We start from the raw sequence: 26386 nt of genomic DNA on the forward strand, positions 1-26386 counted from the left end.
TCTTCAGTTATTGCTAGTCACAACATAAAAATCGGCCTCAAATGCGTCATCATCAATGAAGACCTCAGAGTGGAAGAAGTTTCTGGTCCCATACAAAATCAGTTTTATTGTTGGACTAATCTTCTTTACCATCAATAATGTACTGTAGTAGGGAATCATCATCAATCTCACACTTCATTACAAGCAGGTACTGCACTCTTGTAAAGTTTCTTCTTTCCTCTTCCATCTACTTAGCAGTCAATGAATATCTGCACCACTTATCTTGACAGCAAACTTTTCTATCAAAGCTTTCTTTAATTTCTTCCATGTTGATAAACCAGTTTCACTTTGGATGAATAGTTTTGCCAAGAAAGACAATGATTCCTTAGCAAATACTAGTTTTTGCACATTGTCCCACCCCATCAGAACAGCGGTTTCTTCAAATTCCACAATCCCCTTTATGACTGGATAATCTCCATTATCTTCAAAGGTGCTCATTGAATCTTCGGCGTCCCGAAACATCAGTGCGAATCTGTGGCCTGAATTTCCCCGTTTTCTTGATGAGGTAAGGTGTGTAAGCAAGTCATTTTCACTTCCTTCTGTAGATGCTTCTGATTTGTAGTTTACTTTCTTCTTAATTTGACTGTGATCTCTTTAATTCCCGTTAGTCTTCAAGCGCGAACTGCATTGTACAACGTATTAGACTTCTTTTTCTTTGCCGTCGTCTTTGTCATTTCTGTCGATCTCAAGTTTTGACAGCAATTCTAAATTGATGAGGTGCCATAAAATGCGCCTCATTAGCTTGTCTTTATCTCCCTCAAATTCGAAGCACAACACATTGCATACTGTAATCAAGTCACGTTCAACGAAATTGTCAACGACGTACAGTACTTAACCTGATCGTCGTACTGGGCGGAACCTTCCAAAAGCTGAAATGCTGTAAACTCTCATAACATCTTAGTTCTGTCAGTCACCTTCCTTACTATATATAATTTTATGCAGGATTTTAATAGCAGACACAGATACAGTAGAAATATTTTTGTTTATTCTCTGAATGTCTATCATTTTCATTCTGTATTACTGCTGACATATTTACTCGAATCTCACATTGTTAACTTACACGTAACAGTCAATTTTCGTTACACATAACACTCAATTGAATTAAAGACAAGGAGGAGATGAAAAAAAACATGCAAGTCTTAGCTGAGCTGTAGAATATCAACATGACAGTTGACTCTGACACCGCCCATATGATTCACTCTCCCACATACAGCAAAACCTTGTTAATTCAAAGTCGTTGGGACGCAAAAATCGTACTTCGAATTATGTGATTTTCAATTAAACGCCAAGTTATAATTCAGAAATACCAACCCTTGCGGGTCACAAATTATTAACCTTGATTCACAGTTTAAACCTTTCAAATGCCATGGAAAAAGAAAATGATTTTGAAAATGTATCCATACAACAAGGTGCATTTACAGTATTGAAAAAATGCACTTGTATAACTCACCAGCAAACATAACCTCACTCAATGAAATTTTTAAAAATGAAAAAATTCTTCAAAGATGAAGAAACATCTATACTGGCTCCCCTGTGCAAGTGCTTTATTCATTGGATTACTGTACTGTATGCATTTTAGATGCCTGTACTTGCACGGAAAGTAGCCAATGCCCTTAAAACATCATGGCTTATCGAACGTTCCTATGAAGAGGGGAGAAGGTCTTGCTTCCTTCTGCATTACAACATAGTACAGTGACTATCCCCTTACGATTTCCCGCCTTGACACTTGTCCATGACGGCCTTGTCTCATAATTGGAAATACCAACTCTTGTCGCGTCACAAAGTATTCTAAGACCCATTAATGCATGCAATCGCCTTGATTCTCACTTTAAACCTTGGAAAACACTATTTCCGAAATGTATCCAACAAGGTGCATTTACATTACCGTATTCAATAATGCACTTGGATGAAACACTGGCAAACATAACCTCATGCAACGATAGGAAAAAAAATTCGAAGATGAGGACAAATTATGCTGGCTCTCCTGTGCAAATGATTTATCTGTTGGATTGCTCTACCGTTTGCATTTTTAGATGCCTTGTATTTTCACGGAAAGTGCCTGACTCCCTTGAAACATCGTGGCTTATCAAACTTTCATATGACAAGGTAAGGAAGTCTCTCTCTTCCGTGTGCATTGCAACACAGTACAGTGACCCCTACCCTTGTACGATTTCCCGGCTGGCACTTCTCTCCTTTAAAACCGGAAGTCCGCTTGGGCTCGGCATTAAAAAATTAAAAACTGCAGTTTCATTGGCACTGACAATATTGTTCGGTGCGTACGAATTGATTATATGAGCCACACTTTTTCACCATTGTTCTTCGGTCATAAATTACACTTTTCATTTCCATGTTGACATAAAACTTATATAATAGGAATTAATTGAGGGATGTTCCACCATTCAACACAGTATATAATACATAACATTTATTATATATATCATATATCACTTAATTATATTGTTCTTCGAATTACAAATTATCCGTATTTCAAATTGAACAATTTAAATAACGTGCAAAACCGTACCTCATGTTTCCGGGAAAAAGAGCTTCTTTGAATTAGGTGAGATTTTAAATTAACCGGTTTTGAATTATCGAGGTTCTGCTGTATATATTTCCAAATATCTGTAAATTGGGAAGTTGAAAACAAATTAGTTTTCTGCTCAAAATTTGTGCTTTCTTCATACAATTGACGTAAGATATTTTCAATCTCTGCTAAAGATGTGCATGGAGGAACAGGTAGAGCAATGTATTTTGGTCACATATTAATTATTCTGAAAACTGCATGGACTTATTTATTCAAACATAATTATGTGGGAGAGAAAAAATCACACTTTTTTTTTGATTGCTCATAGCTTGTCATCTAACCTAGCATATAGCAAATCAGTATTTTATATAAAAGTGACTGCAACCCAGTTTTAGTTTTTTTTTTTTTACTAATTTGAATAGAACTTATTAGCATTGAATATCTTGCTAGTAAATGAACTTGGAAAAACTCAACAGTAATACAACCGTTTAAAGCTTACATTCATGAAACTTTTTTTTTTTTTTTTAATATTACTTATCTTGATTATATTTTACATATTTATATGTTTACCACACACTTACAGATTCAATACCACTCTTTTCATTAAGTCAGCACATAAACCTGAGGAACTTTCAAGAGATAAGAAGGAACTTTTCCCACAGGTGTGTGATTGAAATACAGTATACATCTCTAATTCAGTAAAACAAAATAAACCTTTACATATAAAGCTACTACCCTCTGTTTTTCTTTTAAGTAAGTGTTTACCAGAATTGTAGTATGCTTTAGGTTTAGTAAGCTTGTTTTTGAAACTGAATATATCTTTAAGTTGAATAGTAGAAAAATATTTATAAAAATTACCAGTTTAGGCCAGAAGTATACCTAACATGTTATTTAATATTTTGCTACCAGTCTTTTTCTATCTTGATTGACCTGTGGATAAATTCTGAAATGTTTGTTTTGAATAAAAATGCTGTTACAATTTTGTGCATTCTTTGTATTTTTATTGTCTTATTATATCACATAAATTTAAGTTAGTGCATTTTGCATGCAATTAATTTGATGTTTTTAGCTGATGAAGAATTTGGCGCAATGTATACTGGCCCAAAATTGGGTTTACCAATTGCTGCAGCTCTTTTCCAATCAGTATACTGACTTCTTGAGGATTTGCTTTGATGAAGTCGGGACCTACTTCACCGATCAGTTCATTCACAAGATCACCCATCGCACCACCTCCCATCAAATTCTCAAACTTTGCCTGAAACAGAGATGTATTCAAGTGAATTTTACTCCACTGCATAATTATATTTCTTTTACTTTTAGAAAATATTTACTCATGTGTACCTCTACCTTTCCGACCATACTGAGAGAGTAGACTACACGGTTTGCATCATGTAGCTGTGAGCTTGCATTCAGGGAGATGGTGGGTTCGAAGTCCACCGTCGGCAGCCCTGAAAATAGTTTTGCATGGTTTTCCATTTCCTGGGGCTGTACCTTAAGGCCACCAGTTGCTTTCTTTCCAGTCCTAGCCATGTACTATCCCCTAGTCATCATATCTCTCTGTGTCAGTGATGTAAGAGAAAAGCCGCAAACGAAAATGACTCAGACCAGGTTCTGTCAAAGTTGTCCTTGAACACTATTTATGAAGTTTCTCAGGGTATTTACTGTAATTTTGATGATGGATTCGTACATTAATAATTGTTTAACATGTCGGAATAAAAGTGTTTGCTTTTGTAGAATGACTATTTTTTCCACTTTTTTGTGTGCTAGTGGTTTTACGTTGCACCGACACAGATAGGTCTTATGGCGATGATGGGATAGGAAAGGACTAGGAGTTGGAAGGAAGCGGCCATGGCCTTAATTAGGGTACAGCACCAGCATTTGCCTGGTGTGAAAATGGGAAACCAAGGAAAACCATCTTCAGGGCTGCTGGTAGTGGGATTCGAACTCACTATTTCCCGGATGCAAGCTCACAGCTGCACGCCCCTAACTGCACGGCTAACTCATGCAGTTTCCCCACTTGTTTAATGTTGTACTAATGCAGCCAGGTTTTTGGCAGCGCTAGGATGGCACTGGGGTAGGACTGGGAAGATAGTGGCTGTGTCCTTAATTAACCTAAAGCCCTGGCTTGAAAATAAGAAAACCATCTTCAAGGCTGCCAACTGTGGGATCTGAATGCAGACTTATAGTCGCAAACCTTGAACCCCAGAGCCAACTTGCTCGAAAACACAACATAAATTTTACATTCGCAATAATTACATAACTTATAGTCTCTTACAATGACAGGGTAAGTAACTTTCAAGAGTATAATTATTTTGTTTAAGAAACTATTTCATACATATTGTACCCACTATTTATTAGGGACTGGATGACCAGCTCGTGCTTCGCTACGGAATGAGCAGGCTGCAGACAGCTGTGAACATCGCCGTATTCTGTTAAACTTTGCACACTGTTCATTCCAATCAGTGCCTCAGAGTAGGGATTGAATAGCTGAAATACTATGATGAACTAGAGAAATGGCATGCTAAAGAAAATAGTTATCTAACTCCCTAGGTACTTCCCGCCAATCTTCAGGCAGGCTGTTTTACTCGGAACGCAGCAGTAAACCTATCTATCGGAGATACGGGGCAGCAGAAGAGACAAAGCACATCACAACAAACAATGGTCAATGTAATATTATTATTCATCCATTTTATGAGCTTTCGACATTGTAGGCTTTCATATTTGTTTTTCTCCCGACTCTGTGATATTAGGGCGTCTAACGTAGAGAGAGTTCTTCCTTCTTTCATTACTCCCTCTTGTCTTATTCTTCAACGGATCGTTCCTTTATGATTTTATCTCGTTTTTATAATCTTAACAATTTTCATTGTTGATATGGACCAATGACCACGCGGTTTTACACCTTAAGACAATCATGACAAAAACCATCGCCAGTTAACAGAATTGAACAATATTTCCATGTTAGCAGTGCTCGGCGTTGATATGGACTAAGCAACAAAAGTCTAAATTCATGAATTCTGTTATAGTCGGTACAGTAAAACTATATTAAGACATTAATGGTCGGAAATTGTGTTCTCTATAAATTTTGTTATGTAGTATTTTTCGATAGGACCAATGACGTAGGTATTTAAAAGTTAAATTTTAGCCCCCTTCCCCTAAACTACCATTTCACTCAGTGTGAATAAAATTATTTATAGCCTGAATTGTACTACCTCATTCCCCGATTTTAGATACCGATTTTCATTAACTTCAGCCTTTTTCTCATGATGCTTGTACTGGAAACAGGCCGTGGATTTTTCAGTGGTGTGCAACAAATTTATCTCCTTTTGTCCACATGTAAACCACAGGTATCAGGTGACATGCATTTCATCTAGATCCAGTTTCACTGATATTTTCATATCAGAATATGTAACAAACCTTGAAATGTGGCCATAGTTACCCAATGTATTGTACTAACTCCATTTAGATTTAATTTGTGAACAGTGAAATTTAACAATAAAGTTCAATAATTATGCTAGATATATTGATACATACCTTTATAGCACTGATGGAAATATGAATATCTAGGCTTGCAAGACTGGCTGCACCATCACTGACACCATTAATACTGGTCAGATACAAACTGCAATCCACGACAAGCCCATTCAGTCTGAGGCTGCAAGCATACACTGAGGATTAGTTTGTTGCACATTCTTTTTCTTGATGTAACAGAAAATGGCTTTGATTAAAGGTACTGAATAATTTTTCTCCTTCATTTTGACCATGATAATTCACAGGTAAATAGTTATACTTTGAAAATGTAGCATTAAAGATGAAACAGAATATTTAGCACCATCAAGTGTCTGGGAAAGCCATTGACTGTATAACGAGGCACCTGCTGTTATAAAAAAGTAGATCGATAATCCAAGACCCATTGCTGAGTCTCTCCCATTTTATTAGCAACAATAGCCCCCTTTCTTTCATGGTAAAATATCATTTTGATCTTTCACTTTGTGGCTTCTGTGTCATGTGTGTTTACCATCCTTCTACCTCGTCTTTTTTTCCCTCCTCAGGTCTTAGTAGACATGCATTATTCAACCCTTTTACATATTTATTCTGGCCATTCTTCTTTAATTGGCTTGCTCTTTTGGACTACTACATCATTTTAGTCTTCACTCATTTAGGGGCCGATAACCTTTAAACAAGCATCATCATCATCCTTTGCATTCTTTCCAGTTTTGTACTTCTGATGTTCACTAGTGAAATCATCTTTGGACAAATACATAGATTTCTACTTCTAATCTTTAAATCAACAGCCTTGCTTGTTAGTTCTCCAATAATAATACCTATCCATTTACCTACATTCCTTCCTTCCCTCCTTCAGTTTCGGCCATCATTATATGAGTGATTAGTAGCTACATCTGATCCTATGAAGGTCTTTTGATCCAGAACCTGTATCTAATTATCTTTAAAGCAATGTGAATTAGACTCCTTTTGTCGTCTCCAGGTCTCGTACACGTATGTAATCAATGATTTGCTTAGCACAGCTTGTAATGCCATATACAAGCTAGTTTACATCATCTATGCATCAAGGAAGAACAGTAAATGTATCCTAACCAGAATATTTAGTCAAGGTTAAGAGATTTCTTCAGTTTCATTAGCAATATTTAGACCAAGTTTGCGAACGGGTCAGATAATTGAACTCGTTCGTATTGGCACTTACCCTCCAATTTTCAATATGCTTCTGCACAGGCGTGTTGTGAGTGAACTGGAAGAACTAAAATGTATGAAACATGACAGCACAAGTCTGTGTTGTGTACTTGAAGTGATACTTGTTACGATTTTGTATCTCCAGCATAGATCAGTTCTAAAACACGTTTTCTCAAAAAAGGGAGAGGAGAGTCTCCCCTCAATCATATGACAGAGCACAATGTTTACGTGTCAGGCGAAGCAGAGTAACTGGAAACGTGCACGAGGCAGTGCGCAGTTAGTCGTGCAGAACACAAATCAAGGCCCTTCCCCAGAGGTATTCCGTAGTAGGAGCATAGGAATAAAAAGGGGACACCAAACAAATAATAAGCCCAAGGGATCAGGTTTTAAGAATCATAACATATATTGTAACAACATCAAAAGAAAGCTTATAAACACGATACATAGCAATTTAAACTCATAATCTTTGGTATAGGTCAGGTACTGGAATAGTAGACATGTTAGAAGATTATGTTAAGAAAATAAGGCGTATGTACAAATGCTTGTGAGAATTATAAACAAAATTCAAATAGTTACAATGGTATCAATATCGTAGCAAGGACGTACCCTGAATATGCTTCAAAAAAAATATTACTAGTGGAACGATGCATTCAGTAAACATTGGGATAGCAATGCGAAGAAAACAATCCCCCGAAAACGAATTCCATTTAACTAGAAGAACGAGTTGGCATTAATTTTAAAACCATAAAATAGAAGAACAGTTATGAAAATTCGCAGACCATTACTAATCCATTAGTACATTATTAATTTCTCATAGAAGAAGAAGAAGAAGAAGAAGAAGAATAGGAAGTAACAAGGGCATACACCGGTAGAAGGAGAGGTAGGGAAAATGGATAAAGAAAAAACAAAACACAGGTAAGAGCATTAAGGGAACAGGCAGGGATCAGGCTGCAAAACCCCGTTGAAGGTTAAGTTCATTTCAACACACGATGTAAGGTTCGAGCTCGCTTGTTGGTCCGCCAAGGAAAACTCCCCAATCACAATTGTCAATGTTCACAGAAATGAAGGAAGTGCTCCATAGTGTAAGGAAAGTCCAAAAGGGACCGAAATTTTCAAAGCTTGATATTTGTAACAAAGTCGGTGAGGAGCTAGAAAGAATATCCACATGAATATGTAAAATAAAACATGAGTCTGCTCACCCAGCGAGACGTAGAAGTTTCCCACACAGGTTAAATAAGTCAGCACGGACCAGCCGCGGACGATATGAAACTCCCACTGCTTACAATAGCATAGTGCACACACCTGATCGCCGATCAAGGCGAAACAGCAAGTTTATATAGGCCGGAGAGCCAGGCATGGAATGTGTGGGAACAATAATGACGTCAGGGGGTGGCGGGGAGAGGAAAGCAAGCACACACACAGTCGTGAGGCAGACAAGGCAACAGATGGATGGTAAACGTAGCAGTCCAATGTCACTGGCAATGAATATGCACGAGGTAAGAAAACATATATATCGGGAGCACGTTACATACTTCAATGTATGTATGTATGTCCAACCCTTGTCCCATTTCTCTGTGGGGTCAGGTATGAAGTGAGATGAATCTTCCTAGCGAATTTTTATGACCGGATGCATCTCCTGACATGAACATTATCAGAGGAGTTAATGAAATTAAATGAATGACGTGATATGATAGTAGGAAGGGAGAGGGTGAAACCCAGTGCCGGCACATACCCTACTCCTGTCGAATAGTACCAAGGGGTGTCTGCTCAAGGTTTTATGTCCCAATCGGAAGGATGAATCACCATCAGCAGCATCATATGCTCTCGCTCCATATGAGCAATGTGGAGAGGTTGGGAATTGAATCCAGGCCAATGACTATAAATTGTATGCCACCACGTCTCCTACCCTGGCAGCCAACATTCTGAAACAATTTTTTCAATCAACAGAACTCGAACCGGCTAACCACAGTGTCAGACCACATAGACTTTACGCTTTGATGATCATGAATACGAGGTGGGCCCTGAAGAGAGACTTCAATAAGATGTCAAGAACAGGCGTTCTCTCAAAATTTTGTCACATTAGTTACTGTTTGGGCTTAGCACTGTAGTAATTTAAATATATATATCCACTGTCCCCTCCACAGAAATCTTTAGTAAAAAGTGAAAGATTTATGCGATTTGCGGAGAGACTGGAGATAATTTGAACAAACTACAAAAGTTTCCATTATGTAAGGGTACATGGACCTTTTATAGGGTAATGCCCTCTCTGAGGTCAGAGAGATCTGTGGTGGTGATTTGTTATGCAGAGAAGGTTGGGGATGACGGTGATGGCCTATAAAATTATCTGTCCTGGCATTCGCCTTTGTACAGGAGAATTAAAAAAAACAAACACGGATATGTCTTAGGACTAGCCCCTCCGCCTCCCAAAGGTAGAGCTGCATGGCTAGCCGAAGCTGAAGCCTACTCTACTCGGTCAGTAACTTCAGTACTACTGGAAGCGTATTTGCAATATAAGTGTTGTCACACACAGGGACGTGAGTGGGTATGAAAACTTAACGTTATGATTTTAAATTTTCTGATTAACAAATTATCTTTCACACTTAAGTAAAATAGATACACTAAATAAGCTTTTTTGATTAAAATGTAATGGAACTTGATGAGTTTCTCAAATGAAAACTGTAATATTCTTGTCGTAGTGATACATTGATTTTAGGCAAGTTGAGACCAAAACCAACTCCAATACTCGACTGTAACATATGGGAAGTAATATTGAATAAATTATGCGAAATGAAGGAGGAGGTAAGCCACCTACAGGAACATCTTGACCAGCAGGACATAGTAATTGACGAGGCAGAGCAGTATAGCAGAAGGAACTGCCTCCTCCTTCATGATGTGAGACCCGTGGCGAGGACACCTGTACTGTGGCACTGGGTACTTTAATTAAAAAACAGTCTGAATGTCGCATTGTCTATAAACAGTGTAGTGTAGATTGATCTCATAGACTGGACTGTCTGGAGAGGACAGCAGCTGTACAGTAAGCGTAGCCAAGATTTCAGTTTGGGGAGTTCATTAATGTAGTTCTTGATCCAGAATGTTATTTTGATAGGTGTCCAAACTTCCAGAGTTTAGGTGGTATAGAATACTTAAAAAGGAAAAGAGTGTCCTTGGATCCAAGTAAGAGTGGTGGATTTGTGCGGATTCCGGAAGCTAATAATAATAAAATACATTATATATAAAAGGCTTAATAAAATACATTTGTTAAAACTCCTGGGGTGTCTGGAGTCCTTGGACGAAAACCCCCTCCACTCCGCCAACCTCTGTTATCCCTATTCCAACATAACTGCAGCATTTCATATATTCTAGGTACAAGTGAGATGAATGCAAGAATAAACAGTTTGAGTAAATATGCAATATTCTGGTTTAGAATAAATATGGTACGGTAATATTATTATAATAATGGTCATGTGATAAGCTATAAAGAAGTGACATTTTATACAAATAATGCGGTGAAGTAATACACGCACACAACATGTATATACTGTAGAATGTGAGGGGTACGGGTATAGATATTTTGTTAGTTGGTAAAGAAAAATACACTTCACAACATATGATAGGTAGGATTTATCTTGTCCTATTAGTTTCCTTTGCAAGCCTGGGATACAGAGTAGGCCTATAGTAGTATAAAGTTACAGTTTTGTGATGCTAATATGCGTTATGTACTGTATAATTTTTATTAACGTGCCAGAAACCAACGGCATGGAGTTGTTGCCATTTCAACCGTTGCCACTGACCCAAGCCCGGATTTGAATTGTGATTACTGTTATAAATAGGTGATGTTAGTATTTTTACAAAGGTTTTATTGCATTTCTTAAGGCGTACGTTTTCCAAATATCCTAAATGCATGAGACCGGATGGAAAGCCTTACGGAGAGTCGCTTCCTTCTCCGTTTACTTTTCCAAACCAAACTCCATGGTGTAACAGCCCCGAAGGGCCATCGCCTACCAAGCGAACGCTGTTCAGCCCGAAGGCCTGCAGATTACGAGGTGTCATTTGGTCAGCACGACGAATCCTCTCCGCCGTTATTCTTGGCTTTCTAGACCGGCGCCGCCATCTCACCATCAGATAACTCCTCGGTTATAAGCACATGGACTGAGTGTACCTCGAACCAGCCCTCAGATTCAGGTAAATATCCCTGACCTGGCCGGGAATCGAACCCGGGGCCTCCGTAAGAGGCAGGCACACTACCCCTTACACCGCGGGACCGGCTGTTTACTTTTAGGTCTCCTTATTTTATAATTTGAATTAAGGCATCCTGCGTTCTATTCCCAGCACTGGCAGAGTTAAAAAGGCATGAGCCTTATTTTTGCAATAGAGTTGGCCTGTTTCATAAAACTAACTAATAATATTAGAACTCATAAAATAGTTATTAGTTAACCAAATTATGTTTCATAAAGATTTACACATGACTAATAAAATGTCTTCACTCATAATATTAGTTCATTAGCCAGCTGATACAAATGGAGGTTAGAATCGGTCTGTTGCATACCGTATGTTCTTGGTTTGTGTTTGTTCGGAGCAGTAGGCTAGTGCTTGACTACAAATGGCTATTAATCCATATGTTCGATAGGCTCTGTTGATATTTTCGTTGTTATGACTTTGATACATACGAGAATGGATAAAAGAAGTGAAAGCAATGTGAAAGAAGAACGTTTCTTTGCGGTTTTGCTGACCGCGATAAGATTTCAATATGCTCTAGGCAGTCCATAGACAGTTAAACTCACGTGCTATGTTGCTATGTGTAGATGTGCATTATCTTGTTGGAACACTGTCCCAGGGTGCTGTGTCGTAAGGGGTAGGACGTGCGGATGCAGAATGTCTGTGACGTATCACAGTGCCGTCAAAGTCTGTGAAGCACTATTAGAGGTGAGCTGAATGTAGATCCTGTGGCTCCCCTCACCATGTTGCCAGGGATTATGCCTGTGTGTCTTTCCACAATATGGGCAGTATCCACGGTAGATTAGTGCTGGGAGAGGAGGCAGTCCTCCGAGTGATTGAATCGGTTGTAGCAAGTGAAGCGCTCCACCGGTATTCTCCGGTACTACTGCGGAGAATTGCGGAGGTATACCGGTACGGAGGCTGGCGGAGGAAACGGAGCGAACGTGCTCGCTCTGCTCATTCATTCAAAACACTCCTTCCTGTGAGTTGCTGCGTGTGACGGGTGAACTTTCTGGCACCACCTTCACTATGTAGCTAATGCCACGGAAACCATCAGTTGTTTTGATTTTTTTTTTCGATGCAGAAGGCGATCAGAAGAAATCTGCCACCGAGTACAAATTTATTTAGGGTGACCAACTCTAAATTTTCAAATGGAGGACAGACTCTTAATAAAAGGAGGACTTTTCATAAAATTGTTCTAAAAATGGAGGACAAATGGAATTTTAATATTTACATACAAAATTTAGTATTACATACCTTATAACTGTTATGCTGATGAAGATGCTGAAGTTGTAACTATTTTATGCTGGTACTTATCGACTGCACACACGTTCGACAGCAAAGATGAATTATTTTCTTGTAATAAATAATTGTAAAACTCTCCACATGACATGTTTTTAAAGTTGTACTTTTCTATTATAATACCCTTATCCGACTCGGTCAGCAAACGGTTTCTTTCTTCTGACCACTGTGTATTAATCAGGGAATACACTCCTTCAATGGTTGCATTGCAACGTGGAATAGCGAAATAAAACTGACAAATTTTAAGCTGCTCACTAAATGTTTCAATGTCAGGGCTATATTTAAAAAACTCACACCACTGCTTAGCGTTTTTGGAAGCAAAGCTGGCCCAGAAGCGACGTGTTGCGACGCCTACGTCGAATACCACGATACTCCTAAGGCAGTACGTGGAATTAGAGCCAGAGCATAGGTTGACTGACCCTGTCAAGTACTGGGCTCAGTTAGCGAACCAATCTAATCCGCTTCATGAAATAGCTGGATACAACCTTTGTATTCCAGCTACCTCTGTCCCAGCGGAGAGAATGTTTTCTGCTGCTGGAGAAATAATCACAGCAAGAAGAAATGCTTTATGGCCAGAACGAGCAAACACTTCGCTTTTCTTACGTGGAAACTCTAAATATTTCTTCAAGTAATGTATGTAGCCTTGAACTTCGTTTCTTCTTGACTGAAACGTTTATTTATTTATTTATTTATTTATTTTATTTTAGTTATGAATTATTGTTACATTAAATGATGTATCGGTGTTATATAATATACGGTAGTTTATTCAGTAAAAAAATACGACATCTGTTGCTTAAAAACGTTACCATACGTAACAGTCCAACAGCTTGGCCGCGTTAACACACTACTTAAAGTAGGTCATACTAAAACAAACTACTCCGCTCCTATCGCTCCTTTCCTTGCATAACGGTTTTAACGGAGGAAGCGGAGGTAATCGGAGATACCGATTCATGTTGCGCGAACAACTGCTCCGCTCCTACCGCTCCTTTCCCAGCACTACGGTAGCTAGAAGAGAGACGGTAGGTGTCACGCGCAGTCTGCCAGGAGCGTGTGACGTCAGCGGACCGTGGACCGTCTGCCAGGCGCTGTAACTTACTACGAATCAGTGTGCGGAGCCCCCGGCTTATCTTCCTTATCACAAATACGTTTACGTTGTAATACTCGTATAATTTTTTCACACGAAAACCACTAAGTGCAAATCCTATTATTTTTACTTTTTTTGTTTGTGTGCTTTAGTAAATATTGCAGACCTACTTAAAAACCCAGAATAGTTTAAATATCATTTTTAAATGGTTCATTACACCGGAAATGTTAGTATTTACAGTTCCCAATTATTTGAAAGAATTTAACGTAAATACCCTATACACGTACAGATAAAATAAACCAAAGCTCAGCAATCAAGAAATGATTTTAACCGTAAAAGTCTAAATAAAATACACAAGACTAAATACTGCATGTTGTTACCGTACTTTTCCTGAAAAAAGTAAGTACTGCACTAACGTTATTTTTTTATTATTAACAAAAATCAATAATAATAATAATAATAATAATAATAATGGAACCCTCTTTTATAAAGTATTTTAAGGCTGTAGTTTATACTCACAAAATATTTCAAAACAAAAGAGTTCAATTTCTTAAAGATAATAATAATAATAACAACAATGAATCTACATAACAAAAATAACATTACTACTAATTTAGACCTTTCAGGACTTAATTTTGTCAATTTTCATCGATTTTTTCCGTGCAGCGTCAGCATGCTCATCCGTAGTCCAGCTCTCATTCACTGACCTTTTGAGTGCTCTCTTTTTATTCAGTTCTTTCATTCTAATAAATGAATGAGTTCTCACAAAACACGTAACAGCCAAGTCGTCGACTTCACTATACTTAGGTCTGATGATATTTATCAGTTCCTTCATCACTCTTAGGCACTTACTTAGACCATTTCCGTGAAACCTTTAAAAATCCTTTTCTAGTTCGCAAACAGTGTCGAACCACTGGGGAGATGGATACATTAACGAGTGTCTAGTGATAGTCCAGTCCTTGCACCAAATGGAAAGGGCACATGCGCGAACTTTCTCCTCCTCTTCTTTCGGTGACACATCTCCTTCCCAACTCCCAGGGTTACACGCTAGAAATTTAAGGAGGAAATACCTGTAGTTTTATGTATGCCTATATTGCTAATTAGCATTGCATTTCTTCAAAATGTTTGTTAATCAACTTTCTTATAAGATCGATACGATTTCTAATTTTATAAATTATTATAAGTGTATGAAATACTTCAAAATAATAATGCTGTAGTAAGTTTACAAGTTAGGGCGCGTACATTTAGTTCCCCTCTCCTCAAAACCTAAAATAGCAACTGTTTGGACGCGTAAATATATTTTCCTTCGTGTTCTAAGCCAGTCATTAGTAGATATGACGAGTGACAGCTAGTCGTTGATTGATTTTAGCGAGAAGTGGCAATCGTGATTACATAATGTTTAAGAGTTCGGAGTGTGATCGGCAGTAAGAATACACCCGAAGTTTATACAGACATATTAAAAAGTGAGTACATTAGATAAAATGTAAGGGAGACGGACAACATCGGTGTAATTTGTGTGACAAACTATTTGCTGACTTCTCAGGTCTTAGACAGCATCAACGAAGGATCCGTCAATTGCTACTTCCTCGTTGGTGATTAAGAAATTGAATTGAATATTGAATTTTCACGACCGCATTATAATTGAAACCGACTTTCAACTTATTGGGTCGTGTTACGTACATTCAGTACGTGTGGAAGAGATGTTAAGTACAGAACAAAAATGGCCAACCAGACACCATTGGGGGGTCCCACTGAACACGTTATGAAGGAAAAATCGTTTGATTTTCTACGGTTTCTTTTCAGGGCCTAAAATGTGGGGGATCCCACTGGTGTCTGGTTGGCCATTTTTGTTCTGTACTTAACATCTCTTCAACACGTACTGAATGTGCGTAACACGACCTAATAAGTTGAAAGTCGGTTTCAATAAGAAATTGAATTGTTGAATTTGTGATTTTATATCTCCTACAGATAAAAGCATGGTTCAACATGTCAAAGAGATCCATGATATTCACCTATATTCCGAACAGAAACGTTTTACTTCTTTCACAGATTTTAGGCCCTGAAAAGAAACCGTAGAAAATCAAACGGTTTTTCCTTCATAAGGTGCACAGCTGTAAACACACGCGTAGATGGAACAAAATTATACATTTACCACTGCTTTCGTTCCGGGACACATACTTTTCGAAATCTATGGGTAAAAGAAGAGGCGAAAGTTTGGGCATGCGCTCTCTTTGTTTGGTGCAAGGACTGGACTACCACTAGACACTCGTGGATACATTTCGCCTCCTCTAGACAAAGCCGAGATCCTGTCAGGGTTCCTAATATTAATGCATTTTCCAGTTTTTTCTCCGTAGATAAAGCCAGTTGCGATTCCCTTTTTCGTAACTCGGTATGCAATATACCCCGCCAACAATTTCAATACTTCCTTATTTTCATTATGTAAGCAATCTTCGAGATTGTGCTGCTCAGTAAACTGATCTGTTAATGAGTCAACTATACAATTAAAGTCTTCAAACTCTGAATCATAAATTTCCAAGTTAGTTTCGACTGATTCTATGGTGTCATTAGTAACAGCACAGTCTGCTCGGTCGAGGATATCTACAGTTAATGTTTCACACTCTTCCCTGTTGCAGTTTGCAGTTTGCAGTTTTAATAATGTCATATGCACTTTTACTCAGTAATAGGGACTTGATTCTCTGGGTAACTGTTGTGGGCACGGGGTGGTCATACAAAACATACGATATAGCCTTAGCCACAGTTCAGGAGAGAAGTTCGACAGCTTTTCTTACCTTTTGTCGTTTACTACCTGTTACTAGTAAATGATGTTCGATTATTTTATGAGTGAATTATAAGTCCCCAATTTTCTGATACTGTACTAAGTCTACAAAGATGTCTTGCTTGAGTGTTTGAGTGAAATCACTGACACCAAAGATATTATAGACTGATATTTACGCGCCAAACAATGCGTAGTGTAATGGGAAGGACGGGCCAGTGACGTCACGACCACGGCAGTCCACTGCGCATCCGTCTCGTGACACCTACCGTCTCTTTTAGCTACCGTGGGCAGTATCTGCCCTTTGCCCTCGACGCCGCCAAACCCGCACACGATGGTCATCGGAGGTTATGGAGAAGCGGAACTCATCACTGAACTCGGTAATAAAATATAATAGATATCACCTTTAAGTGGATCACCTCCAGATTTACTGTCACGATGGTATTATAGATATATCAAACACGATACGAAATGCAAACACCTACCTACAACAATTACTGTAAGTGTGTATAGCAGTAATAATGCTCTCCTTCTCAAACCCAAAAGGACGCAAGTTATTATAATCGGTTCGCAGTGATTATTGAATTCCTTGTATAAAAAACATACTGTACCTCCCTTCTGTAAAATGAAACCGTAATTCCATTTAGTAAAACAGTGAAGATCCTTACCTCTTGACTGGTCTGCACATGCAGTAATACTTGCAAAAAGATTTTCGCGATGTTACACCTACTCAAACTGCATAAGGACATTTTGACACAAGAGGTGAGGATAAAACTTATTAAGACTCTGATACTACCAATACTTGACTATTGCGATGTGGTCCTCGTTGACTCAACTAGCGGGCAAACTATAACACAACAATGAACATTCAACTGTAGTCTTCGGTTTACCTTCAATTTGAGCTACGATTCCCACGTAATTCCTAGCTACAAAGCTCTTTCTTGACAGAAATCCGAAGGCGGAAGTTTGATGTAAGTTTCATCGTAAACGGGGAAGTATTTTGAGAAACAGGCCTAATCCCACAGAAATTGAGACTCGGCGAATTAAACAGTAGGTCGCTCTTCAAGGACGGGGTTCCCGAATGAAGATCCTCAGTACAAGTGGGATTCCTGTTTAAAAAATTTGAAGGTATCCCATGGTAAAAACAATTATGTAACAAATTACACATCAACTGAATATTTAATTGAGGTTATTTCTTATTATTGCTGCAATTGGATGTGAGAGAATTATTTCGAAAGTATAAGGTCTTATTTTTCATTTTTTATTTAATTCCTAAATAACACCTGGTCCTGGTGATATTATTGTAACAATTAGTGAATGCCTAACATTTTAGACAAACAAAATACTAAATCAAACAAACAAACGTTTCATTAATCCATACCATTGTTCTTCAGATTTGTAAATCCAAATATTACGGAAGCATAATGGGCTGTATGCGCTTGGGGGGAGGGGGCGGGAGAGGAGGGGTATCCAAATGCTAAGAAGGGTTTGTGCTAGATGAACGAACGTTGGTAGGTGTGTTTATACATCTGAAAAATGACGTTGATTCAAATTCCCCGCAAATCGCATTAGCGTGGCGTTAGTAGCGGCCCCATGACTTTGCACACCAGGTTTGCTTTTCTTTCTTTCTTCTTGAGATTTGATTGGGCTCGGTATTTAACTAACACCCAGTTCCAATACTTTATAAGTGAAACACTTCCGAACACTCAGAAATACTTAGTTATGGTGACTAATAAACACTTTATCTCACAGATGTTAAAGCTGGTAAAACTGTGAACTTTTTGGCTATTATCATGTTTGGATTGGACCGTAGTAAGTAGAAGTAATGCACTATTCAGCAGTACTTTAGTACAATGATCACTGGTATGGGTGAAAATCTACCTCTGTGGGTGTAAGGGTAATAGTTAGGAGTAAGCACGTGGACACGTGGACACAAGGTACTATATCTTCTCGCCGAAGTGACCCATCTTGGCGTCTTGCTACTTTGACATACGAGAACGGGTCTACAATTGAGAAGGACAGAGAATATAACTCAACAACTAAAGGATCTAGTATTAAGGATGGGATAACACAAATAGAGGGTTGTAAAGTAGATATTGCTCAATGTATAATGAAAACTTACCAAGGGCGTGTGTTATTACGAACGACGTGTTACCCTAATCCTCACCTACCAAAGAGCATGTTACCTACTGAATCTGGATCTTTCTAACAAAGAACAACGCAGTACGACATATGAGCTAGAGTCGACAAATAACAGTAGCAGTGCGAACATTGTTCTCAGTACCTGCTAGAGTTGTATATTAAACAAAACCTAGTCGGGAGTGTTATGAAGACTTTGTAAATGACACAACTATTAATGAAACTTTAACCGTATGGAGTTTCTTATAGTATGATTTCCGTATCATCTAAAAATCTGTTTAATATGTATATTACCTCCGGTGTCGGGTTGTAAACAAGACAATCAACACTTGTTGGAAGCGGTAGTCGTAAACGTATTAGACTTGCAATTAACCGTGTTCGAGCTTGAATATATAACGGACACTGGAGAGTGAGGTGATTTGCATCCGCCTCATTTGAACCACACTGACATATCGGTTGGTTGACAATATTGAAACGATACTTATACATTGGCGTAAGCGAATGGTTGAAACGTAGCCTAATAATATTTATTATATGACGCCGTGTGTAAGTTGATCGTTGATACCAGTGTTGGATTGGCAGAGAGGGTGGGATTTTGTGATAGAATTTCCCTTCTATTCTTGCAGTGTCATTCCAGAACTGTTGCCATGTTTCTTTTTGATGTTTCCTTAGTATTGGAATTAGATCGGTAACTGGAGTCATAAATGTTATTGGAGGGGTGTTGAGCAGTGATGCTTCTTTGGCAGCTTTATCCGCTTTTTCATTACCGGGAATATTTTTATACGCTGGAATCCATATAATTGTAATCTGAGTACCGGTATTAAGTAGGTCATATAGTAGCTGCTTAACATTATAAACATACCAGTTCAGCGTGAATTTAGAGGACTGGATCGATTGTAATGCTGATAGAGAATCTGTGAAGATATTGGCATTCGGGATTGCTTCGTTTTTATATACAAGAGTGTTTGTCTGATCGCTATAAGTTCTGCTGTAAATATAGAGAAATCCGGATGGAGTTTATATAGTTCAATGTGTTGTATTGTTTCATAATAAAATGCTGCTCCTACTCCGCATGAATTCTTAGATCCATCGGTATAGAAATTATGTCCAATATTAGAGTATGATAAACGAAGTTTTTCCGAGGTTGTTGAAAACATAAGAGGTTTTATACTGCAGGAATGTAAAATTAGTAGCTGTAGCTTCGATAGTATCTGGGTAGAATTGGACTACCTCATACGTTACCGTATAATGGGGAAGGTTTGCGCTCCTTATGATATTGGTTTTTAATGTCGATACATGTCGGAATACGGTTATTAGAGCAGGGGTTCTTTTATCTCTTATATTACATGAATTGTATTTTTCATACAGTAGTTGGAGTTTCGGTACAATAGGATTAGAAACTGTTATTAAACGTCGTAGTAGGTACTTGGAAGCAAGGTACTGCCGGCGAATATGGAGTGGTGTTTCTCCCGTTTCCACTTGCAGAGCATTCGTTGGTGTAGATTTTAATGCACCAAAACAAATACCGGTACGTAATGCTTGGTGTTGTATAGTATTTAGCTTATTCAGTGTTGCGGGATTGGCAATATCAATGATATGTGCGCAATAATCTAACCTTGAACGAATTGTAGCGCAGTACACTGTCTTGGCTGTTGTAGGGTCTGCCCCCCATGATCTCCTCGTTATAGCTTCGAGGAGTTTTGTATAATTAGCCGCCGTATTTCTGAGGTAGTGGATATGTCTAGTAAAGTTTAGTTTATTATCTAGGATGATGCCTAGATATTTATGATATGTATTTATCGGTATCTTCTAGGAAGCCACTGTTAGTGGTTCAGTGTTGTAGATCCGTTTCTGCGTAAAAATGAGAATTGAGAATGACTAGGTTACTTTGTTGTATTGCTTTTAAGAAGTTTGTTCCCCTAGATGTGTCTAAATGGGAACCCCACAGGGTATGGTGAATATTCATGTCCCCGAAAATAAGTAGTTGGTTGGTGTCATGGAATTGTTGAAAAAATTGCTGCCATTGCATATATGATATATATTGATCAGGTGGGTAATATATATTTATGACATGCATATTATTAATTATTATACCAAGTACGTATATGTTAGGTATTTGATATTGGGGATGTAATAATTGATATGTGAATGATCGGTGTATTAAAAACGCTACTCCATCATACCCCGGGCCGTCTATGCGTTCAATTTGGTAAGAAGGTATAGAAAAAACATTATCGGGCGCAAGCCATGTTTCTTGTAGGAGTACTATATCCGGTGATGTTTCTTTTACCAATATTCGCATTTCATGGTATTTATTCCGAATACTTCTAGCATTCCATTGAATTATCGTCATTGTCTTTATTGAATAGGAACTGGAGGCTGTCGCAGAATTGTCCAATCATGGATAACATATTCGGTTGGTCCTTAAGTAATGGGGGTAATAGCAACATGAGCGTACGTAGGCATTGTATGACTTGGTCTTTTTGCGTATCATGTTGAGAGGGCAAAGCTGCTGGGTTTACCGCTTGCTGTGATAAGTGTTGTCTTGATGTAGATGGGATCTGCTGAAGATGTGAAGGGGGATATTGCTGAGCTGGCATTGATGCGTGCCGAGGAATTTGATAGCGTTGCAGAATTTGCATGTGTCCCATATGATCATATCCGGGAGTTGGTTTGGGTGGCAAATCTTGAGCAATAACCTGTGTAAACTTCCGCTTACGCGGAGCTTCAACAACAGTTGTAGTCGCAGGAGTATGCAGGGGGGGAAAATTTTGAAGAGTATCTTGTGGAGCTATTGTCTGTGGGCATAGACGCGAAGCAACCTCAGAAAAAGATACATTCTCTAGGCACATTAGTTTTTTATTTCAATTTGGCGTTTGTGTACCTCACATTCAGTCGCTCCCGATACATGTTGCTTATTACAATGCAAACATTGTACGAAGTACGTCCAGAAAGTAAGTTCCGTTTGGTAATAAAACTAAATTGTGTACAGATACAGAAAAAAATATTTATTGCACAAAATTCTACAACTCTTAAACTACTTTTGCACATAACTGCCGAAAATTTGCAGGCTTTTGTCATAGCGGGGCACAAGTTTTTGTATACCTTCTTCATAGAAGTTTGCCGCCTATGTCTTCAACCAGTTGGAAACATTTTCTTTCAGCTCTTCGTCACTGTTGAAGTGTTGACCGCCAAGGAAAGACTTGAGATGTAAGAACAGATGAAAGTCGCTAGGAGCGAGGTCAGGGCTGTACGGAGGATGGTCAAACACGTCCCACTCAAATCCCTGTAGGAGGTTTTTCGTCACATTTGCAGTGTGTGGTCGTGCGTTATCGTGAAGGAAAACAACACCTTTTGACAGCAATCCTCGGCGCTCATTCTGTATTGCGCGGCGCAATTTCCTAAGTGTCTCGCAATAAACATCTGCTTTCATTGTTTGACCACGCGGTAAGAAATCAATGAGTAAGATGCCTTTGCAGTCCCAGAACACTGTGCACATCATTTTTCGAGGTGTCAAGATTTGTTTCGGCTTAATAGTTGCTGGGGATGAAGTGTGCCTCCATTCCATTGATTGCCGCTTACTTTCAGGGGTGTCGTAAGAAACCCAAGTTTCATCTCCTGTGACTATCTGTGTCAGAAATTCTTCGCCGCCTTCATTATAACGGGACAAAAACTGAAGTGCACTACCCATCCGTTTTGTTTTGTGTTGTTCAGTAAGAATCTTTGGTACCCAACGTGAGCGAAGTTTACGAAATTTCAGTTTTTCGGTAACAATTTCATGAATTAGTGATCGTGTGATTTGGGGAAATTCCATAGCGAGAGCACTAATTGTAAACCTGCGGTTTTCCCGGATCTTGTCATCAATCGCGTGAACCAGTTCTTCTGTAACCAAAGATGGACGCCCACTTGGTTCTTCATCGTGCACGTCACTACGTCCTTCATTGAACTATCGGACCCACTTTCTCACCATTGAATCACTCATCGCATTTTGTCCGTAAACGTCGCAAATTTGCCGATAAATTTCAATTCGTTTAACTTTCCTAGCATTCAGAAAACGAATCACAGATCTGATTTCACAAGCGGCGGGATTTTCAATCAACACCGACATTGTAAACAAGCACAACAAAGCGTACGTGGCTGACAGCGATCTCAAAATGGCACACGTTTCTTCTCCTTGATACAGAGCGTCTACCGTGCATGTGCGGAACTGCGATCGCAGCGCTGCAGCGGAGATAAATTGAAACGGAACTTACTTTCTGGACGAGCCTCGTATTATATTAGATAGACAATCAGCTGTCGCGTGATTTAAGGCACAATTCTTGCATCTAAAAGTGGACGATTACAATTTCTGAGAGTGTGACCATATCTTTGGATTTCGCACAAAGAATTGGATAAAAAATAAAGGGAGTAACTTCTAACACAACTTGAAATATAGTTACATATTTGGGAAGATGTTTCGCACAAAAGACAACTCTGACTGAGCCAGTCGGCACGTATACGACCTTCCCGTCTTCCATCGTCTTACGATTTAACCGTTGTACAGAATGGACCTTTATATCACTTTTGATTAGGTCGAATATGCCAGCTTCTGTAAGATTTTTGTCAACTCCTCTAATTATACCAATCCGAAATATGTTTGAGTGTAGAATAAATGCATGTAAATTATGTGAGGCAAGAAAATTACTCTGTAAAAATGAGTTAGCATGTAAGGCAGATAGAAAAGCGATCTGAATTCTGTTTCTCCCTTTTGGTTGAATGGAGTGAACATGGAAATTATTTTCATGTAGAAGTCTTCCGAGTGCCATTGGGTGTAGGTTGCCAATGTTATTCGTACTTTTACCGGACACAAATACGATATATGGTCCTTGATGATTAGTAGGGTAGCTATATGCAGCAAACTTATTGTTAGTGGTTTTAGTGGTTGAATTAGGAGTATTAGTAGGTTTATGATTATTAGTCACCGAGGTATCCTTAGAGTTATTTGCTGAATTTTGATTCGTCTTCACTGTTTCTTCATGATCGTTATCTAAAGGATCAGGTTCTTCACCTCCGCCACTGTCACTATCCATGTTGTCGTACGCTTTGCACTCTACCACTCTTCAAGCACTAAGTAGAAAACTCTAGAACCGACTCGATTCAACCGCACGCGCTGTACAACCGCATCACTCAACAGAGCGAACGAGACTGAATGCCAGGTTTGCTTTAAATACGGGTTGTTCTGTGCGAGAGCGTTAGTTACCTGTGAGATTGGACGGAGAGACTGTGAGTGGATCAAAAATGCCTTTAGAACGACGAAGAAGCCAGTATCATCACCTCACTGCGGTTGAAGGAGGCCGTATAATAGGGGTATATAAACGTGGATTTTTCTTCCACGTTATTGCAGAACGACTTGGCAGAAATATCTCCACTGTGCATGCGCGCTGGCAGCAGTGGTCACGAGAAGGTGCGCTCCCAAGAAGACCGAGCTTCAGACATCCCCGTGGCACCACCGAGAGCGAGGACCGCCGTATTCGGCGTATGCCTGTGGCACAGAGAACTGCGTCTGCAGCAGCAAATCGAGTGGCAGTTGGCACCACAGTGACGCAACGAATTGTTCGAAATAGGTTACTTGAAGGACAGCTCCGAGCCGGACGCCCTGCGGCCTGCATTCCGCTTACCCCAAACCACCGCCATCTGCATCTTCAGTGGTGTTAAGCGAGAGCGCATTGGAAGATGGAGTGGAGGTCCGTTGTGTTTTCCGATAAAAGCCGGTGCCAGTGATGGCCGAGGGTTGGTTTTAAGGAGGTCAAGTGAGCGCCTGCATTCCACATATCTGTGGCATGACACACTGGACCTACCCCGGGTGTTCTGGTCTGGGAAGCAATTTTGTTTGACAGAAGGAGCACTCTTGTGGTTATCCCACGCACCTAGACTGCAGATGTGTACGTCTGTCTGTTGATTAGACTTGTTGTGCTGCCATTCATGAACAGCATTCGTGGTGGTGGTGGTGGTGGTGGTGGTGGTGGTGGTGGAGGGGTGTTTTCCAACAGGATAATGCACGCCCCCATGCCGCTCTTGTAACCCAACGTGTTCTACAGAGTGTCTTGCCTTGGCCTTCTCGATCCCCCAATCTGTCTCCAATCGAGCACGTATGAGACATCATTGTACGACAACTCCAGCGTCATCCACAACCGGCATTAACCGTCCCTGTATTGACCGACCAAGTGCAACAGGCTTGGAACTTCATCCCACAAGCTAACATCCGGCACCTGTACGACACAATGCATACGCGTTTGCATGCCTTCACTCAACAGTCAGGCGATTACACCGGTTATTAATGGACCAGCATGGCACATTTGCGATGGCTTTTATCGCGCGGATATTAACCTGTAGTCTGGTACCTTAAATCAATTAAATATGTTACCTCGACAAATATATTTCCAAAATTTCCGCATTCTACATCCCTTATTTCATGGTGTTTGGATATTTTTCCGCCAGTGTAGATAAGAATTAAAACTCATGGAATCACGTTTGGAAATCGCAATCGGGGGTACCGTTTGTATTTTCGGCACCGGGGCCTCCGAGAATCTAGCTACGTCACTCGTGATGATAATGATAGAGCGGAATGAGTTTCCTGTAAGGACATATATTTGAAGTCAATCAGAGGCGCAGGATGGATTCGTTTTTCATCATGCTTAGAATGGGCTTGCCAGGAATGTGCTAGCGTTCAAGAGATTACTACGATTGCAAATATGATTTCTTAGTACGTATAGAACATTAAAAATGACCGAAAATGAGGTTTCTGATTATGACATAACTTTTGTGTAGGTATGTTACAATGTCCTACAGTTTTTTTCATTACGTTAATTCGTAGGTTTAGTGCTTGCTGTATTCTCCTATTTTTATGCAGCATTAATTAATGATGCATTATTTGATAAAAAGTGTTAATATATTTTTGCACGTACATTCAAATTACAAGTATTATTCAATCTGAAGGATAATCTATTTTGCGGGGACCACATAACCCATGACTGAGTGTAATGTGGTCATTGTGCAGGTGTATAGGAAGTTCTAGACTGCAAAAAAAAAAAAAGAATCATAAATCATTAGGCCCACATTAAAATATATTTTCAGTGGCAAATTTCGAGAGAGAAAGGAAAATGATTACACCAACTGTAGCAGTTATTTTCCTGGCAGTTGCCGTTCGTGGTGTAATATATAGAGGGGTGCAGGTAATTTTAAATGTATAAGTGTAAATTTTATTTTCCGAAAACAAGATAAAGTGAGCTTCTCTTTCCAATGAAATCGCGAATAAAACTAACGTCTACCGTATCAGTTGTTTATGCATGTACACATATTTTCTCCATTCACTCCTTAACTGTTTAGCAATGTTCATTTTCACTAACAATGCCAGGCTTAAAGCATATGTGTGCCTTCAAGGTTTAACAGTTGCTTATCCTGTCTGCTAGATTATTTAAATCTGTCATTCCTGTTTTGGTATATTTAATATCCCCGTCAATCACCTTACATGGAAAACAGTGTAATGAATAGCCTTTTTCACAGCCACAAATCCAATTACAGTGATTATAAACAGATTAATTGAAATATGTGTACACTGTTTTCTTTGTACAGTCTTCTCCATGTT

General features: G+C 39.1%; 1 protein-coding gene across 1 annotated transcript in view; it reads right to left on the reverse strand.

The window, feature by feature from the left end:
• Window positions 1-2817: 2817 nt before the first annotated feature.
• LOC136873963 (uncharacterized) overlaps window positions 2818-26386 on the reverse strand; it is a 199216-nt gene continuing 175647 nt past the window's right edge. Inside the window, exons 5-6 of the mRNA XM_067147361.2 lie at window positions 6095-6215; window positions 2818-3818 (exon numbers count right to left, since the gene is read on the reverse strand). Of these exons, the coding sequence (XP_067003462.2) occupies window positions 3615-3818; window positions 6095-6215 (325 nt within the window). The 3' untranslated portion in view covers window positions 2818-3614. The remainder of the gene's footprint in view (window positions 3819-6094; window positions 6216-26386) is intronic.

The sequence above is a fragment of the Anabrus simplex genome, chromosome 5, assembly GCF_040414725.1.
Source record: "Anabrus simplex isolate iqAnaSimp1 chromosome 5, ASM4041472v1, whole genome shotgun sequence".
In the NCBI taxonomy this organism is placed as follows: domain Eukaryota; kingdom Metazoa; phylum Arthropoda; class Insecta; order Orthoptera; family Tettigoniidae; genus Anabrus; species Anabrus simplex.